A 19,349-nucleotide genomic window follows, 5' to 3' on the forward strand; every position below is an offset into this window, starting at 1 on the left:
CTCCCAAAGTGTTGGGATTACAGGCGTGAGCCACCGTGCTCGGCTTACTTTTAAAAATCTTTCTTTTATAAACCAATGCCCTAAACTACGTGACATTTTCAGTTTTATCCCTGTGAGCTTTCCATAGTTACATGATTTTGAAAACAAATCAGCAAAGCACTAGCAAAATGCAAGCTTTATCTTCCCGATATTAGAAGTTATTTGGAAACCTCAGGACTCTCATCCTTTGGTTCTGGACAATTTATATTAAAGGGTGAGTACCAGTTATTCTTTTGGCTCATGGCTGAAATAATGTCATTACAGCTGATCTATTTTGACTTCACGAAGTGAAAAGTAGTAATTGGGGTCCCAATGGACTTCTAAAATCTCAGCAGAGTAGCCAATGAGCACATAAGCATTGCTTATGTGGAGTATTGACCTTTGCTAAGTACTTACATAACTGTGTTTTAATGAGCACATGGGAGCTTTGAAAAATGGACTCTTTGGGCCAAGGACGTGCGATTCGGCAGCAAACGTTTCGTTGAAGACAGTGAACCACCTAAGGGGCAGGCTGTAAGTCTGAGGTCCTGGGGGATCCTAACAGAAAGTGTGTTCTGACAGCAGTGGGTAAAAATCCACGAGTCGGACTGGACTGCTCCTCTCCTAAGCCACAGCAGCAACGTCTGTACAAGGTCTTTGACCTTGTTCGAAGCTTGAGGACCGCCCTCCCTGCCTGCGCACGTGGCGGGGTGGGGACAGAGGCAAGTGGCACTAATATGAGACATCTGCTCCAGCACGCCGTTTAAATTACAGGTGTCGAAATGAGTTCTGGGTTTGCTGCCGCAGGATACCGCGGGAGCGACCCCAAGAAGAACTAACAATTATAAGAATCGAAATAAGAATCTTCCAATCTTCCAACACACACTCTCCTTTTCCTTCTTTGCTCCGCCCCTACGCTCGCCCACTCTCCGCCCACTTCCCCAGTTTTGGCCCGCCCAGGTCGCTGGTTCGGCTCTGTCCCGCGCCCAGCCCGACTCTGAGAGGCTGACGAGACTCGGGAAGTGCGACTCCATCCGGGTGTTTTGTTGAGGCTGGTAGAGGGCGTGCTTTTATGATGTCATCGGGGCGGGGCGAAGAGCCAACTCAGGAGACCGGGACTTCCTGAAGAAGGGGGGCGGAGGAGTGGCGGGGAGACCCTTTCCACGCCCCTTGGACACTCCATACTGGAGGAGAGAGGCGTCTCAACACTCAAACTCCCTTTTGAGGCGAGATTACTGAAATGGAAAGGTTAAATTCAAAGACTCAACTTTTAAAAGACCTACTGCTATTCTGTCCTCTTGATCTGTTTTCCTGTTTTTCGATAACCTTGTAAAGTTTCCCACCTCCAATCCTTTCTCCCCCTTTGATTCTGTGCAAATGGTGGGGTCCCAGAGGACGCGCAGTCGCAGTCACACCGGGGCGGTGCCGGTGAGAGGCGGGTGACGCAGCGGCCTCGCTGCCATTTTAAGTTGTTTGTTCTCGGTTCTTTCTCAAACGCGACTCTGCCCCGGACCCGGGAGGCGCCCGAGGCCGTCGCCGCTTCTGCAGCCACCGGTGGGGGGGGGAACGAGGCAATACCGCCGCGGAGGCTCACCAACAGCTTCGGCTTTTCCCCCCTCCGGGTCTCCTCGACTTTTTCTGAGAGCCGGAATCCGACTGTAGGGGGAAGAAAGACTCAAGAGCAGATGCTTGAACTGAAATAACTTTATTTTGGGGGGTTACTTCGCTGACCCTTAGCGCAGGGCTTCCTTTCCCTTCCCCCTCCTCCGCCAGTACCGATCCAACTCCCCATCTTTCTTCTCGTTTTTCCTCTTTTTCTTTTTCTCTCCCTGTTGCCGCTGTCTCCGCGTCCTTCCCCTCCGTCGCCGCCCAGGGCGCCGAGCCAGACTATGGGTCCCAGGTGGGGGCTGAGCGGCGGCAGCAGCGCGGGCGGTCCAGTCACAGTGCGCACTGCAGCGGGGATGGAGGGGCTCAGTTGGCTGGTGGTTTTCTCTTGACATGGCTCCTGCCCGTGCTACGAGCAGCGCCCCCGCCGCCGCCGCCGCCTCTTCCGCCGCCGCCACCGCTCCGCCCGCAGGCTGCGGCTAGAGGGCCCAAACCCCGCCCGAGAGTCGGTCCGTGAGTCCCGGGCTTCGCGGGGACAGGGAGGGGATTTCCCTGTCACCCACCCTGCCCTAACTGCCTCAGTTCCACCCCCTGCCCCTCGGGAAACAAACTAACGACCCCACCCTAAACAATCCAAACTCTGGAAACATGGTCTGTTCAACGAGAGAGAGCTAATCCGGGAACTTAATTTTTGGGGGGGAGGGTGGGTGGGCTTACTTTAGAAGTAATATTAACACAATTATTTTCTTTTTTTCCCCACTGAACCTTCCCATTTACCCTCTCCCGCCTACTCCACCCGGGCGGGAATTGTTTCCACGATGAAATGAGTGAAAACCTGAGTGATCCTGTGTCTCCCGTGGTGCGAGTGAGTCGCTGCCGCTGAAGGCAAGGGGTGGGGGTGGGACCTGGAGGGGTGGAAGGCAGGTGGTCTCCGGGCACCGCCTGGGATTTGGGAGAAGAACCCGCCACCTTTGCCTCGGCAATGCTCACAAGAAGATAAATCGCACTCCCCATCATCTTGAACGGGGGCAAATCCACAGGGAAGTCTCCCTTGGGGAATGTAGGACTAGTTGCAGGCTGGGGGTGTTGGGAACCCGGGCATTAATCAGGTCTAACCACAGAGCCGGAGTAATTAATACCGTATTATATACCCCTTTTCCTTTTGCCATCATGATTCTCCTTGGCAGCAGCGTTAGCAGCCGCCAGAGGGTGAAAATGTGGGTGATGGGGAAGTTGGTAATGACTCCGCTGTTTTTTCTCATGGCTCCTTTGGGCAACAGCTGCCCGCCCCCGGTATACACTGTAGTTGATTGCAGGGAAACCCTGTACCTCTCCCTTTCCTTCTCTACTGATTTTGCACTTTTCTCTACGCTCACCACCAAGTGTAATCAATAACAAGCACTGACAATACATAGCAATAGTGAAATCTGAAATAACTAAGAATTAGGTACTACAGCCATGGAGCTGGCTGGGTAAAATCTAATTGGATATTTCAGTTTCATTCACCTACCCTGTTTTTGGTGTTTTGTTTTGGTTTTTGTTTTGGTTTTGGTGAGTTTTCTTTTTGTTTTTTGTTTTTTTTGGAAAGCAAGGATCACACTTGCCCCCCTCCCTGTTCCTTTTCTTAATCCCTTTTCTAAAAAGAGGGGAAAATCCGGATGGATTTTAGGGATTGGTCTGGTGTCAGCTGTGTTTTATTGCACACCTAAATCCTGATTATAGGCTTTTCATTTCTCCGCAAAGCCTTTATTTTGGCAGTTAAGCCAAATGTGTTTTCCAGAAAGTTAGTTGAAGTATTTTCTCCTCTTTCTTTCCTTTCTTCCCTCCCTTTTTCCCGTCTGACCCCAAACGTTATTGTCCAAACATGACTGGACAGCAGCTTTTGTTTCTTGACCCTGTAATATGACAGTCTGCTAATATTGCCAGAAGGTGCAGTTTTTGGGTTACAGTCGTGATTTTCGCTATTCAATCATATTAGCAGGAAAAAAAATGACTTGTTTCTGTTGTACTTGAGTCTTAAGAAAAAGTGCCCATAGTTTAGTGACAATTTCCAAAGGCTTTAGTACCACCTGTATTTCAAAATGGGGGACCCAAACTCCCGGAAGAAACAAGCTCTGAACAGACTACGTGCTCAGCTTAGAAAGAAAAAAGAATCTCTAGCTGACCAGTTTGACTTCAAGATGTATATTGCGTTTGTATTCAAGGAGAAGGTAATTTAAAGTTCTTAATGGTGAATTAGCACAAGTGATTTTTGTAAGTGTGTATTATTTGTTACTCTTAAATTATTATGAATATTAGGTTAAAGAGTGGTTGAAAAAAGTCTGCTTTGTATGCTCTGTTTTTCACCCTTAGGGGTGATTCTGTGAATTGAGCAGTTGCAGCATACGAAAAGATCCTTGAGCGTTTCTTGGTTTGGAAGTAAATTTGAGTGTGAAGCTTAATAGTAGTATACACTGAGTTGACATGGGGTGGGCAACATTATAAAATTTTATGTGGAGTTAACATAGGAAACCTTAGGACGGAATTTAAAGATTATCTAATGTAGAGTATAAATAAGATGCTTGAAATGTTAAATCGTAATTAGAGTGTTTATATGCTAAAGTTAGTCTGTTTCTTAAACTCCGTAATGTAGGTAACTTTTTCTCATACATTTAATGAAGTAGAGTGCACCTTAACTTTTAGGAGCAATTAAATACTGAAATGGTTAATTTGTGTTTAGAAGTGTGATTTTCTTTTTTACTTAGAGTTCATTTTGCCTCGTATAGAAGTACAGTTTTTAAAAATTCAAAATGACCTAGAAGAAGTTTCATTTTTAGGGGCGGTAGAGGTCTTAATCCGAATTAGTTCCACAGTTAAATAGCAAACAGTGAGTTGTGAGTAGTCAAGGATGGGATGATAAAAGCAGTAATTTTTGCAACTTAAAGTGAACGTTTTCTTAAATTATCAACAAGGCTTATTTCACCGGAGATGAGGTTATGAATATAAGGAAGTGCTGCTTGAATTTTGGTGCTTAAATTGTTAGCTAATTTCATATCAGAAATACAGTCTTAGTGTGGTATCTATTTAGTATCTGGAAGTTTCCCAGGTTTTCCCCTACTGTTTAACTCTTTTATTTACTTATTTTTGTTGCTGAGACAGGCCTCACTGTGTTGCCCAGGCTAGTCTTGAACTCCTGGGCTAAAGTGATCCTCCTGTTGTGGTGTTCTAAAGTGCTGGGATTACAGGCAGGAGCTGCCATGCATAGCCCCAACTCTTAACTCCTAAAAGGTTATTTGTATTTAAGAACAATCTTAGCTGCTGAAGTATAGTGTTGTGAAGTGATTTTAAAGTAATTTTTGAAGTGACTGTCCCAAGATTGGGTGGTATCAAGGACTTATATCTCCACTTTTGTTTTGTTGACAAGCTGACTCAGAATTGATGAGATTGGATTTTAGTTGAAGATGATATAATGTATGCTCTTCCAAGAGCATATCTTGGAATGATTGGAGCATATCTTGGATCTTCATTAATCCAAGATAATAAGTGATGAGACCAGATCTTTGTATTTAATCTATACATTGCCCCAGATTGCACCATCTAATTCTTTAACACCAATGATAATCTGGTTTTATTCTGTGAATGGACAGTGTCCATGCAGTTGCCCTGAATAATTCATGATATATACTTAATAGTATAGAATTTCAAAAAGTAGTTTTGTGATGCGAACTTAGTCTCGACTAGTGTTAAAAGATAACTTGGTGTGCTTTTTTTTAGTCTTTCAAATATTGATGGTTTTGGCTGGGTGCGGTGGCTCACGCCTGTAATCCCAGCACTTTGGGAGGCTGAGGCAGGCGGATCACTTGAGGTCAGGAGTCCAAGGCCAGTTTGACCAACATGGTGAAACCCCGTCTCTACTGAAAATACAAAAATTTGCCAGATGTGGTGCCGCAGGCCTGTAATCCCAGCTACTCGGGAGGCTGAGGCAGGAGAGTCCCTCGAACCCAGGAGGCAGAGGTTGCAGTGAGCCAAGATCGTGCCACTGCACTCTAGCCTGGGCAACACAGCGAGACTCCATCTCAAAAAAAAAAAAAAAAACAAAAAAACCCACCCATAGGAATGAAGCAATTCATTTGTCTGAATAGCGTTGTTTTAAAACTGGTGAGATTTTTAATTTTAAGAAATAGTGTCCAGAATAATGCTATGGATACCATTATGCTATAAAACTCAAGCATTAAACATTCAAATGATAGCTTGTACATGTATGGTTGGAGGGGGAGGGTAGGAGAGGAACAGAACAAATTACCTATCTGAACATGTGTTTTCAGTATATAAGTTATTTCAGACAGTTAAGAATTTTGTGGAGTTAATGTTACATGACATTGTAATATGAAGAGTGTTAAAAGGCTGTGCTCCCTGTGGGTTAATACACCATTTTCTTTTCTTTTAGAAGAAAAAGTCAGCACTTTTTGAAGTGTCTGAGGTTATACCAGTCATGACAAATAATTACGAAGAAAATATCCTGAAAGGTGTGCGAGATTCCAGCTATTCCTTGGAAAGTTCCCTAGAGCTTTTACAGAAGGATGTGGTACAGCTCCATGCTCCTCGATATCAGTCTATGAGAAGGGTAAGTTCTGCCTTAAGTCTTGACTTGATAAAGTTTCTGTGGATTAACCTTGCGTTTCCCACCTCCCCAATCCCCCCTTAAAGTGGGTAGTTATGATAGTGACCAGTCTCTAAGGGTAAATTTGTCTTTGTGCCATGTTGATAACTGGGATCGTGACTTTAAAGCACTATGTTTATAGGATTAGAAAAAGACATTTTTTTTACCCCAGACCATTCTTATGTGGATAAAGTATAGAAAGGAATTTCTTTAATCCGTGTTAGGTGTTGATGATCACGGACTTTTTTTTTTTTTTTTTGAGACAAAGTTTTGCTCTTTTGCTGAGGCTGGAGTGCAGTGGCGTGATCTTGGCTCACGGCAGCCTCTGCCCCCGCGTATTCAAATGATGCCTCTGCCTTAGCCTCCTGAGTGGCTGGGAGTAGGGACTACAGTTGTGTGCCACCATGCTTGGCTAATTTTTTGTATTTTTAGTAGAGACGGGGTTTTGCCGTGTTGGCTAGGCTGGTCTGGAACTCCTGACCTCAAGTCATCCTCCTGCCTTGACCTCCCAAAGTGCTGAGATTACAGGTGTGAGCCACTGCACCCAGCCAGTAGCCAACTATTTTTAATGATTTAAGTGTTATACATAAAGTTTAAAAATTTTTAAAGTAGGTTTGTTTTTTAGAATTTGACCTTGAGTAAAACATGGGAAACTTTGTTGTATTAGGCTCATAATCGTGTGTATTACTATTGTGGATACATGTCTTATATCTCCGTTTATTGTATTTCCTTTTTTGGGGGGAATATGAATATAAGGAGGTGTTTCCAGCTTTGTAAACTTCTGCAACATATTAAAAGTTAATCTGGGCATACCTGAACCAAGATATCCCCACAGTTACTTGGGGAGAATGCTGGTGATAACCACGTACTGGTCTGGAAGAGATTTGTGGACCTTCAAAAATTAATACGCTGGCTATAGTAATGAAGCAGAAGTCAGGAATGGAGAAAAGTAGTTTCCTATCAACATAAAAATAGTATTTCAACTATAATAGGATAGTGATTCATATTAGGAGTTCTAAGACATCTTTGTTAAATAGATTCTGATTTTTAAAGGTGGAAATAAAGTTTCAGGGTCTGACAACACAACAGATATCAGAGATTTTGTTGGAGTTTTCTCTATGCACTGATTAATCTGGGTCTTGGTGTTAGGAGCATTGGACTGAGTGTATGTGACTCTCTGCAAGATAAAAAAATTAGGGCCAGGCACAGTGACTTAACGCCTGTAATCCCAACACTTTGGGAGGCTGAAGTGGGTGGATCACCTGAGGTCAGGAGTTCGAGACCAGCCTGGCCGATGTGGTGAAACCCCGTCTGTGTTAAAAATACAAAAAATATTAGCTGGGCATGGTGGCACACACTTGTAATCCCGGCCATTTGGGAGGCTAAGTCACGAGAATCAGTTGAACCTGGTAGGCGGAAGTTGCAGTAAGCAGAGATTGCGCCATTGCACTCCAGCCTGGGCCACAGAGAGGGACCCTCTCCAAAAATAAAAAATTACATCATGAGCTATTCAGATTATAAACTATTATGTTTACTTCCTAAGATATAAAATGATATATGGTAGGTCTTTTGTACTTATAAAATGTTTTTGTAGGGAAACCCTATAATTTGTGACATTGCTTGATGTAGCTGTTTCTTTAAAAGTAAACTCTTTTTTTCCTCCTCATTTTATAGGATGTAATTGGCTGTACTCAGGAGATGGATTTCATTCTTTGGCCTCGGAATGATATTGAAAAAATTGTCTGTCTCCTGTTTTCTAGGTGGAAGGAATCTGATGAGCCTTTTAGGCCTGTTCAGGTATTTTGGTCTAAAATAAGTGTGATGAGTATTTCAGTATGTGAAAACTACTAGAATATAATAGGGTCTAACTTGATAAATTCTTTGGGAATATGGTTTCTGATAGTTTTATTTCACGAGTCCCCCCTATTTAGAGTATTGTGATGCAAGAGAAGAAAGCACTTGGATTATAGAATCTCTTGACATTGTGGTGGTCCCACCTGCCCAGTGTGGCTTTGAAGTTATGGCTAGAGAAAATCTTTTGAAGTGGACATTTATTGACTTATAGAGGGGCCGACACATGAGCTTCTGAGATCTGTAACTCTTGTAGCCTTCACCACACATCCTTCTAAAACAGTATATTTAACTCTGCTGCTTCCCAAAGGAGTGTGATCTGAAATGTGTGAAGAAATCATTTTCTAGAAGTTGATTTGTATATAAAATTATAGAGGAAAGAAGTAAATTTAGTAGTCATTCTTAACCTTAAAATCTTGCTGACTTTTGACTGTTTGTCATGGTATACCGGCCATTCCTCAAGTGAAACCCCCCTCTAGTGTTAAGGGCATTTACTCATATTGAACCTAGTTTTATTTATAGTATATTTGCATGCATAGAAGATGGAGGTCCACCAAAGTGTTAGTTGTGCTTGGTTGTAGGTCAGGTGTAGCTAACTTTCCTTTTTTATTATATGTGTTTACATATATGTTTCCTTTATAATTTATGGCATATATTGCCACAATTTTCTTAAGTATACTTTTATAAGCAGAAAAATGATGACATTAAGGACTCATTTTAAGTATACTAAATCAAATATTAGAAGGCTTTATTTTAAGCTAATTGTGAGGATTATTTGTAATTTAAAACTTTTGCTTCTGTTTATTACCCTGAAGTATCTTTGTGGTGCTTATATTTTTCACAGACTGTATAAGTTGATATACTCTCCCGCCCCCATGGTAATGTTGCTACACATAAGCTCTAATAATAATCATTTTTAATGTGTTAAAATTAATTCAGCTGAGTTCTAAAGATAATCCTTTGGTTATACATGTGAAAGTACTGTATACAGATTCCCCTGACTTCCAATGGTTCAACTTAAGATTTTTCAACTTTACCATGATGTGAAAGCCATATCAATTCATTGTGCTCCTTGATTTATGGTGGGACTACATCCAGGTAAACTCATTGTAAATTGGAATTGTTTTAAGTTAAAAAGTCACTTTTTGATTTAAAATACGTGTAACTTACACTGGGTTTATCAGGATGTAACATCACAAGTTGTGGAGCATCTGTATTTCTGTCATTTAATGGATGATATCTGACAAGAATACTGGAGAAAATGAATATAAAAGGCATGAAAACAGGAATAGAAAAGGCATATTTAAAGTTCTCAGAACAGGGCTGATAACTCTATCTACTTTCTGGAGGTGGTGTTAAGATTCGGTTTTTTAGTTAAGGATTTTCCATTGGAAAAATGTAGGTCTGCGTATTACAGTATGTTTTCAAATTTCTGATACCCCGCCTTTCCCACTGGGACCTTATTCGAAATAGTTAACTTTAGTCTTGTGTCAAGTACTCTTTGAAGTCATGGCTGATGTTTATTGAGAGTTGACTGTACTAGGCTTCTGCTTTTTTTTTTTTTTTCTTTTTCTCTTGAGATGGAGTCCCACTCTGTTGCCAGATTGGAGTGCAGTAGCGTGATCTTGGCTCACTGCAACCTCCGCCTCCTTTCAACCTCTGCCTCCTGGGTTCAAGTGATTTCTTCTGCCTCAACCTCCCTGGGTCTACAGGGACATGCCACCACACCCAGCTAATTTTTGTACATTTAGTAGAGACGGGTGTTCACCATGTTGGCCAGGATGGTTTGGATCTCTTGACCTCGTGATTCGCCCGCCTCGGCCTCCCAAAATGCTGGGATTACAGGTGTGAGCCAGCTTTTTCCTTTTTGCCTGTCCTTTTTTTGAGACAGGGTTTTGCTCTGTTGCCCAAGCTGGAGTGTGGTGGCGTGATCTTGGCTCACTGCAACTTCTGCCTTGCAGGTTTGAGCCATTCTTGTGCCTCAGCCTCCTGAGTAGCTGGGATTACAGGCGCGCAGCTAATATTTGTACTTTTTTTTTTTTTTTTGAGACAGGGTTTTGCCACGTTGGCCAGGCTGGTCTTGTACTCTTGACCTCAAGTGATCTGCCTGGCTTGGCCTCCCAAAGTGGTAGGAGTACAGGCATGAGCCACCACACCCGGCCTTAGACTTTCTCTTACTTTATATATATTTAATCTCAGTCCTTAAAATAACTGGGTGGTAGATAGGAGGAAACTGAGACAGAAATTAGGTAAATAAGGCCCAAGGCAGTTAAATAGGATAAAAGCCTGGACTGACTATGCTTTTAACTCACCACCCTGTACTGTGAAAAGTTACCTCTGTTAATTATAGAATCTTAAAATTCTGGACTGAATGTAAGCAGTATGATGTAGGTAATAACTTTAGAATTCAACTGCAGTAAGTAGGTTAATATTGTAAGAACTAATTTGCTTTTCTGAAGTAATTTGAAATGTATGAATATCCTGTATGAGGGGCCTTAAATACAACTCACTTAGTTCTTTCTCAAAGAAAATGAGAAAAGGAATAGTAAATTTTAACTCACAGGCCTCTTTTTTTTTTTTTTTGACTCTTAAAGCACTTTACTTATTTTTTAAAATTTAATTAATTTTTTGCAGAGATGGGGTGTCGCTTTGTTGCCCAGACTGGTCTTGAACTCCTGGGTTCAAGTGATCCTCTTGCCTCAGCCTCCCAAAGTGCTGAGATTACAGATATGAGTCACGGTGCCTGGCCTTTTGAAGCACTTTAAAATCTGAAAATTTGGGCAGTGAGGATATAATCGGAACCAGAATAAGGATTGTTTTTAAATAGTGAGTTCTTCAGTGTACTATGAAGTGCCAGGAGGTACTACTGAAATATATCTCTTCTTTTCATTATTAATGCTACTACCGAGGTTAGCTCCTCCCCTGACTGTTAGAATATTTCGTTACTTCTGTGGGAATTACTTCTTTCATGCTGCTTATGAGAAGTTGTGTATGTGTTTGTGTGTGTACACCATTTCTTTTCACATAAGTGGATATTCAATATGATAGAATTGAAATGCTATAGAATCATAAGGAAGGCCTTTTTCAGTCTCACTCAAACCTCCTTTCAGTGTGATTACTGTTCTTGCACCCACCTTGGTTACTTCCCATATTGCAGCTTTGTTACTTGAATAGTATATCAGTTTTTAACACATTTGTTTTTGTGTTGGTTCTGTTTCCTGGCATGGCTTTTTTGTTTTGTTTTGATTTTAGATGGTGAGAATGGGGTCTCACTCTGTCATCCAGGCTGGAGTGCAGTGGCACAGTCATGGCTCACTGCAGCCTTGACCTCCTAGGCCCAAGTGATCCTTCCACCTCAACCTCATGAGTAGCTGGGACCACAGGTGTGCACCACCATGCCCAGCTAATTATTTTTGTAGAGATAGGATCTCACTGTGTTGCCCAGACTGGTCTCAAACTCCTGGCCTCTAGTGATCCTCCTGTTTTGGCCTCCCAAAGTGCTGGGATTATAGGTTTGGGCCACCATGCCCAGTCAGCATTTATCAGATTACTTACCATTGCTGCTTGTCCTGGGGAAATTCTCTTAATCTTTAAAGGTGCAATCCAAAATCATAATGTTCCTGTGTTACTTACTGTTATTTATTTTTTTCTCCTATAGCAGTTTGATGATAAGAACCGAATTTGGGCCAGGCGCGGTGGCTCACTCCTGTAATCCCAACACTTTGGGAGGCTGAGTAGGGCGGATCACCTGAGGTCAGGAGTTTTAGACCATCCTGACCAACATGAAGAAGTCCTGTCTCTACTAAGAATACAAAATTAGTTGGGCGTGGTGGTGCATGCCTGTATCCCAGCTACTCGGGAGGCTGAGGCAGGAGAATCGCTTGAACCCAGGAGGCGGAGGTTGCAGTGAGCCAAGGTTGCGCCATTGCACTCCAGCCTGGGCAACAAGAGCGAAACTCCGTCTCAAAAAAAAAAGGGGGGGAAAAATTGGAGTTTTACAAATAATCACATCTTATTCTGGGAAAGCAATTGAAGCAAGTTGGATTTTATATTTGGATGTACTTGTCCTCTTCAGCAGTGTAATAAGCCTGTTAAGGCTGAAGTAACCTTATTCCTATTTTTTAGTAGCTAATAGCATGCTTTTGATATGGTTATGATCATACGAATAATTTAGTATTTGAATTGTATGGAAGTACAGTTCGGTGTCATGTTACATGTAGTGTATTGTGATGCTATATCATAGTTTATGTTATGGTTTATAAGAAAAGCTCCTAGGTATAAAATCCTGCATAGCAGGAACTTGGTTTTTCAATGGTCTTATTTCCTACTGTTTTAGACGTAACAGGGCAGTAAAATTTGTTTGAACCAAATGGACTAACGATTATTTGTACAACTCAGTATTATCTAAATATCATATTGTTTTTTTTTTTTTTTTTTTGAGGCGGAGTCTCGCTCTGTCGCCCAGGCCGGAGTGCAGTGGCCGGATCTCAGCTCACTGCAAGCTCCGCCTCCCAGGTTTACGCCATTCTCCTGCCTCAGCCTCCCGAGTAGCTGGGACTATAGGCGCCCGCCACCTCGCCCGGCTAGATTTTTGTATTTTTTAGTAGAGACGGGGTTTCACCGTGTTAGCCAGGATGGTCTCGATCTCCTGACCTTGTGATCCACCCGTCTCGGCCTCCCAAAGTGCTGGGATTACAGGCTTGAGCCACCGCGCCCGGCCTAAATATCATATTGTTAAGTCTAGGTTTCTTGAATTCTTCATCAAGCCTGGTCATGTCCTAGCATTTGGTGTCTCCCCATGCCCAACAGATATTTTGTGGGAGGATGGAGTTGATCTTCCTCATGTTAAAAGATTGAAGGGCGTGTTCTGACTTAATTGATAACAGTCTTTCATAACTTCAAAAATTTTTGAAAACAACCCAAGGCTAGCTGTGGGGAAAAATCACATAAAAACATAGCCTATCTGTGAGGAGCAGAACTATATTTCAGTTGTGGGCTTTACATTTCATTTAATCCTCTTAACTGTCCTGTGAAATGGGTTACGGCTTTATTTTATAGATGAGGAAGCTGAAGTTTAGGTAAGTTAAGGGATCTGCGTAAGGTCACGTAACTAGTGAGTTGTGCAGCTAGGGTTAGAATAAACATTTATTTATTTTTTTCTTAGAAACAGCAATTAACAATGTGCCTCCTAATCAAAAGAGATGTCCTTGAGGCTTAAAGTACTATGGTGGGAGTCTTGGACTGAGTAGGTTTGAAAATACAATTTTATGATCATGGAGTACTAGGATTTAGTCATTTTGATTCAGAGAATTTCCCGATCAGCTGTCGCCGTGGAGTGTACTGTCCAATGGAATTCTCTACAATTAAGGAAATGTTCTGTATCTCAAGAGATTGTTCTTAATGGTGGCCAGTAGTCATGTGACCATTGAGCATTTGAAATGTGGCTGGTGTTACTGAAGAATGGAATTGTAAATACCTTTTAATCTAAATTTTTGCCTGTGATACTAGCTGTGGGTTTGCCATAATTTGTTTTTTAAAGAGGAAGAAATAACGTTTGACTGTTGGCTGTTTTATTGGACAACACAGCTATATGCATATAGATGCAGATGTTTCAGGTAGTATAACTTGTTTGAAGTTAAATACAAATGTTGTATTTTGTATTTAGGCCAAATTTGAGTTTCATCACGGTGACTATGAAAAACAGTTTCTGCATGTACTGAGCCGCAAGGACAAGACTGGAATCGTTGTCAACAATCCTAACCAGTCAGTGTTTCTCTTCATTGACAGACAGCACTTGCAGGTAAGCAGGTTTTTTGAAAACCACTTACAGGCTCATTCAAAAAGCTTATTGGTTAGTAAATGTTTTTTATACAAGTTACTTGTTTTGTCCCCCAAACACTGCATTATTTTTGAAGTTACTTGAAAAAAAAAAAAAAAAATAGGCTGGGCATGGTGGCTCACGCCTGTAATCCCAGCACTTTGGAAAGCCGAGGCGGGTATATTGCTTGAGCTCAGGAATTCCAGACCAGCCTGGGCAACATGACGAAACTTCATCTCTACAGAAAATATAAAAACTAGCCAGGCATGGTGGCATGTGCCTGTAGTCCCAGCTGCTGGGGAGGCTGAAGGGGGAGGACTGCTTGAGCTTAGGAGGCTACAGTGAGATCTTGCCACTACACTCCAGCTTGAGTGACAGAACGAGATCCTGTCTCAAAAAAAATGAATTTTTAAAACAGTATTTCCTAGACCTCACCGTAGAATAATGGTTCCCAAATTTTGCTGCACTTTACAGCAACCTGGCAAGCTTTTTTTTTTTTTTTTTTTTTTTTTTTTTGTTTTTAAACAAAAGGGAAAAAACCCACCTCCTCCGAAGCTTTTAAAAGTCACGATTCTAGTGAACAGTAGTGGGAACTGTTGCCCTAAAGCATTTCTACCAGATGTGTGGGCAACGGATAAACATCACTTGAGAACTTGTTAAAAATATAGACTCTCAGACTCTACGAATCAGAATCCGCACTTTAAACAGAACCCTCAGGTGATTTGAAACACATTGTGTTTCCAGAAGCACTGACCTGGCCCTCTTTTTTGTTTGTTTATTTTGAGAGGGAGTCTGTCGCCCAGGCTGGAGTGCAGTGGTGGGATCTCAGTTCACTGCAAGCTCCACCTCCCGGGTTCACACCATTCTCCTGCCTCAGCCTCCCGAGTAACTGGGACTACGGGCGCATGCCACCACGCCTGGCTAATTTTTATTTTATTTTTTTTGTATTTTTAGTAGAGACGGGGTTTTACCGTGTTAGCCAGGATGGTCTCGTTCTCCTGAACTTGTGATCTGCCTGCCTTGGCCTCCCAAAGTGCTGGGATTACAGGCTTGAGCCACTGTGCCCAGCCGACTTTTTAAATCTAAAAGGATGAGTGACATTTATTTAAAAGATCCACATTTATTTCAAATAAGCACTTCCATTTGGGTACAGTGTCTCTTGTAATCCTAGCATTTTGGGAGGCTGATGGGGGAGGATTGCTTGAGTCCAAGAGTTCAAGACCAGCCTGGGCAACAGAGTGAGACCTCATCTCTACAAAAAATCAAAGAAATTAGCCAGACATTGTGGCATGCCTCTGTGGTCCTAGTTACTCTGGAGGCTGAGGTGGGGAGAATCGCTTGAGCACAGGATTTTAAGAGTTGCAGCGAGCCATGATGGCACCAACACACTCCTGCCTGAGTAACACAGTGAGACCCCATCTCAAAAAAAAAAAACAAAACACCACTGCCAACAACAAATAACCACTTCCCTTTTAAGCAGCAATCCAAGTATTGCAGTTTAGTTTTTAGATGCATCCACTTGCTGGCTGTGTGATCTTGGACAGGTAACTGTTGTGAGTGAGCATTTTGCTTCTGTGAAATTGAACAAATGATAATCCTAAGGTTGTTAAATTTAACCTAAGGTTGTTACATTTAAAATTAATACAAGTAAAGTATATGTACATATGTATAGGTTCATTTACATTTGTAGACTACTTTAGACATCTTCAAAGTCAGTCTTTATTTTGCCTTTTAGAGGTGCTAGATAGTGAACAAAAGATGAACTTTGTAGTTAAGTTGGATGTTCAAATGGTAACTACTTCTTAAAAATAAGGGTTTTTGATTTAACTGGTAACAGTTTGGCTTTCTTCTAGTCCCTTACCCCAGGATATGCTTAAATCTTTCTTTTATTTTTTGAGACAGGGTCTCACTCTTGTCACCAGGCTGGAGTACACTGGCATGATCATGGCTCACCATACCCTTGACCTCCTGGGTACAGGTGATCCACCTCAGCTTCCCGAGTGGCTGGACTACAGGCATGTGCCACCACATCCAGCTAATTTTTGTATTTTTTGTAGAGGTGGGTTTTCCTCATGGTGCCCAGAATGGTCTTGAACTCCTGGGCTCAAGCAATCCTCCTGACTCAGCCTCCCAAAGTGCTGAGAGTACCACCACCACACCCAGCCTTAAATTTTTACCTATTCCTTCATCCTCTCACTAGCTTCTATTCTTACCACATCTGCTTTGTCTTCCTCTATGTAAAAATGACTTCAAACTCATGAAATGCTTTTAGCTTTAATTTCTTCTAGCAAGTAGTCTCTGGTTTACTTCCCCAACTTTTTATCTTTTAATTCTGCATAAATTTTTTTTGCATCTTATATGGCAAGATTTTGTCTGTCTAGAATATGGATAGGGACTGTAATTTGTCCCTTACTCTGTATGTTAAGACGCTTAATTGTGGGAAGTTGACTTCATGTGACAGTTATGCTAAAGTTTTATTTTTAAAAAGTATTAAAATGTTTCCCCTTCCAGACTCCAAAAAACAAAGCTACAATCTTCAAGTTATGCAGCATCTGCCTCTACCTGCCACAGGAACAGCTCACCCACTGGGCAGTTGGCACCATAGAGGATCACCTCCGTCCTTATATGCCAGAGTAGAGTACTGACCAGCAAAATGGAGAAGATCAGAGAATGCAGCAGCAATTTTTTTTCTTGTTTTCTTACCACTTTATTCTTTCAGAGTTTAAAGAAAATGGACTCATGCACAGAACACTATGCATTTTGAAACTCGTTCATCCTGGATTTTTTTCAATCATTTTTATCTCAGAACTTAAAAATTAGATGTCGTGCACAGACTGTGTGAAAGAAGATGCTTTGCATATTTGCTGCACTGCATCAGTATCTTACTAAAAATGTGAAATGAAAGGACTATTGTACACTGAAATGCTTAAATGTATCTGAAAGCACAAGGTGATACTCATTTTTATGGTCTTCCCATTTGTGCTGGTATTTGCCTCTTTTACATCTGTCATCAGTATTTAGAGGGTGAGAAGTGAATGTAACAGGTATAAATAACATTTTTAAAAACAATAGCTTTGCTATAATCACAGTCGTTCCAGAGCACTGTCAGATTCATTCTAATGACCAGAACTGGTTGTTTAAAAAAGAAAATACAACCATGGGAAAGAAATCTTAAATGAAAAACGCATCTCATTGTAGGCATTCTTGCCTCATATTTTACTGGGCCATGTTTGTTTCCTGGTACTCATGTATTTTTTTTTTCCAGATCTCTTTCCCCAAGTTGCTATTGTAGGAGTATTCTGCTGCGTGTGGATGCAGTTATACTCATTAAAGCAGATCTGGAGTCTGAAGTAGCTATAAAGCAGCTATAAAACTGAGAAATACATTCATAGCTGCAGAAACTATGATAGGTAGAGGACTTTGTTTTGTTTTGTTTTTTGGTTTTACAGAGAAGAGATTTTTATTACAAAGAAAAAAATTCCAGTGAATTGTTGCAGAAATGCTGGTTTCTACACCATCCTAAAGAAAAACTAAAGGGTGTTTTGGAGTAGAAAAAGGTTATAAAGTTGGAATCTTAAATTGTAAAATTAACCATTGAGTATCAAAGTTCTAAAAGCAGAACTCATTTTGTGCAATGAACATAAGGAAAGACTACTGTATAGGTGTTTTTTTTTTTTTTTCCTTTAAATGAAGAAGAGCTTTGCTTAAGGGTTGCATACTTTTATTGGAGTAAATCTGAATGATCCTACTCCTTTGGAGTAAAACTAGTGCTTACCAGTTTCCAATTGTATTTAGCTTCTGGTTGGAATTTGGAAAAACAAAAAAACAAAAAAAGAAAACCTAAATAAAATAGGTGAAAGTTCCCTGACTATTCAGGTGAATACAGAAAGTTTGAAGTGTTACCTTTTTTTTTCCATTTCACTGATGCTACTGGTCACCTTAGGGAATTACTTCATTTCACAGTCTGTGGCTAAACAGCAAATTCAGAAGAAAAATACCTGGCAATTGAGTGTGTAACTTCAAGAATAGGAATCAAGAACATACTGTCAGCTTTCAAAAGTTAGCAACCTGGCCTTATGCCTTGCTTAATGGGAAAGTGCCATTCTTAAATTTCAAAATGCTTTCATGTGTCCTCTGACTTAAAAATCAGAATCTATTTGAAATAACATTTTGAATGTTTATTACAGCCAGGTACTCTTCTAAGCTCTTGTCTTAACCTGTCAACCTTGGCTGGAAATAGATGCAGAGGTTAAGTAACTTGCTCAAGCTCAGATCATAAGTAGTGGAGGATTTAAAACCAGGCTGGCTGGCTCTAGGGTCTATCTCTTAATTTGCCATATTGTATTAATTTACCATATTGAATTATACTTATGTTCACCAAGTTAGGCATTTTGGCAGCCATTGTTTACGTTTTTATTTTGGAATAATTTAGAAAAGTTGCCAGAGTAATATGAAAGTTCTTGTGTGATCTTTACCCTCATTTTTATTATTTTGCCACGTTTTTTTCATTTTCTCTGTACATGCATTTATACATACTTTCTGAGCTATTTGAGAGTTTGTTGCACACCTTGTGCTTCCTTACCCCTTCCTTAGTACTTTGGCGTATGTTCCAAGTATAAGAATATTTCATATAACTAGAGTAAAATTACCAAACTCAGGGAATGTGATACTCTTTATCATCCATATTTGTTTTGTTGTCCCAGTATCCTTGGTAGCTTTTCTTAGATCCCCCTAGAATACAGGATCATTGAATTTAGTTGTTCTCAGTTGTCTTTAATGTGGAACAGTTCCTTAGCCTTTATGTGTTTCATGACCTGTATGTTTTTTGGAGTACAGGGCAATTTTTCTTGTAAATTGTTAACTCATTTTGCATTTGAATTGTTTATTCATGCTTACACCCTTCCCAAGCATACTCTCCATCTGCTCTTCATTGATGTTACTTTTGAGCACCTGGTCAAGGTATCCTGGTTTTGCCCTATATATGGTACTTACTACTAGCAATCTCTGGGAAACAACGTGCAAATATCCTGCTCGTTATCAGGAGCTCCCTTGGTGATTCTTTCCAGACTAAAACCAGTCTTTATGATGCTTACAAAATAGTGATTTTCCAAATCTACCCCTCTGTCCATTTACAGCATTTGTTGTAAGAAAGTGTTCTATTTCTGCCATTTATTATCTACCTAAACACTATGGCCTCATATTTTTTCCCTCCAAATCATAATTTGCATGCCTTTATTATTTTGAGCATGTGCTTTTATGCAGAAGATACTGTAACTTTTCTGTCCCAGCCTTAAGCCCTGGAATCAGCTGTTTCTCCAAGGAGCCCAGGTTCCTTTTAGTGGGAAATACTGGAAGTAAACATTTGGGACCCCTGTATGCTCACTGCTACTGTTGCTACTGTGGAGTCTTCTGCCCTTT

The 19,349-nt window shown here is 41.1% G+C and overlaps 1 protein-coding gene across 3 annotated transcripts; it reads left to right on the top strand.

Moving 5' to 3' along the window:
- Window positions 1–1,476: 1,476 nt before the first annotated feature.
- Window positions 1,477–17,820, top strand: C4H6orf62 (chromosome 4 C6orf62 homolog). Of its 3 annotated transcripts, none has more exons than XM_005553902.4 (5): window positions 1,477–3,833; window positions 6,050–6,226; window positions 7,937–8,059; window positions 13,779–13,913; window positions 16,443–17,820. In XM_005553902.4, exons 1-5 carry the CDS (start codon window positions 3,705–3,707, stop codon window positions 16,566–16,568), a joined length of 690 nt encoding a protein of 229 aa, XP_005553959.1. In that variant the 5' UTR covers window positions 1,477–3,704; the 3' UTR covers window positions 16,569–17,820. The 3 variants fall into 3 exon arrangements, with proteins under 3 accessions (XP_005553959.1, XP_005553960.1, XP_045246506.1); XM_005553903.4 differs by having other exon boundaries at window positions 1,477–2,488; XM_045390571.2 differs by lacking the exon at window positions 7,937–8,059.
- Window positions 17,821–19,349: the final 1,529 nt, after the last annotated feature.

This window comes from Macaca fascicularis, chromosome 4, assembly GCF_037993035.2.
Source record: "Macaca fascicularis isolate 582-1 chromosome 4, T2T-MFA8v1.1".
In the NCBI taxonomy this organism is placed as follows: domain Eukaryota; kingdom Metazoa; phylum Chordata; class Mammalia; order Primates; family Cercopithecidae; genus Macaca; species Macaca fascicularis.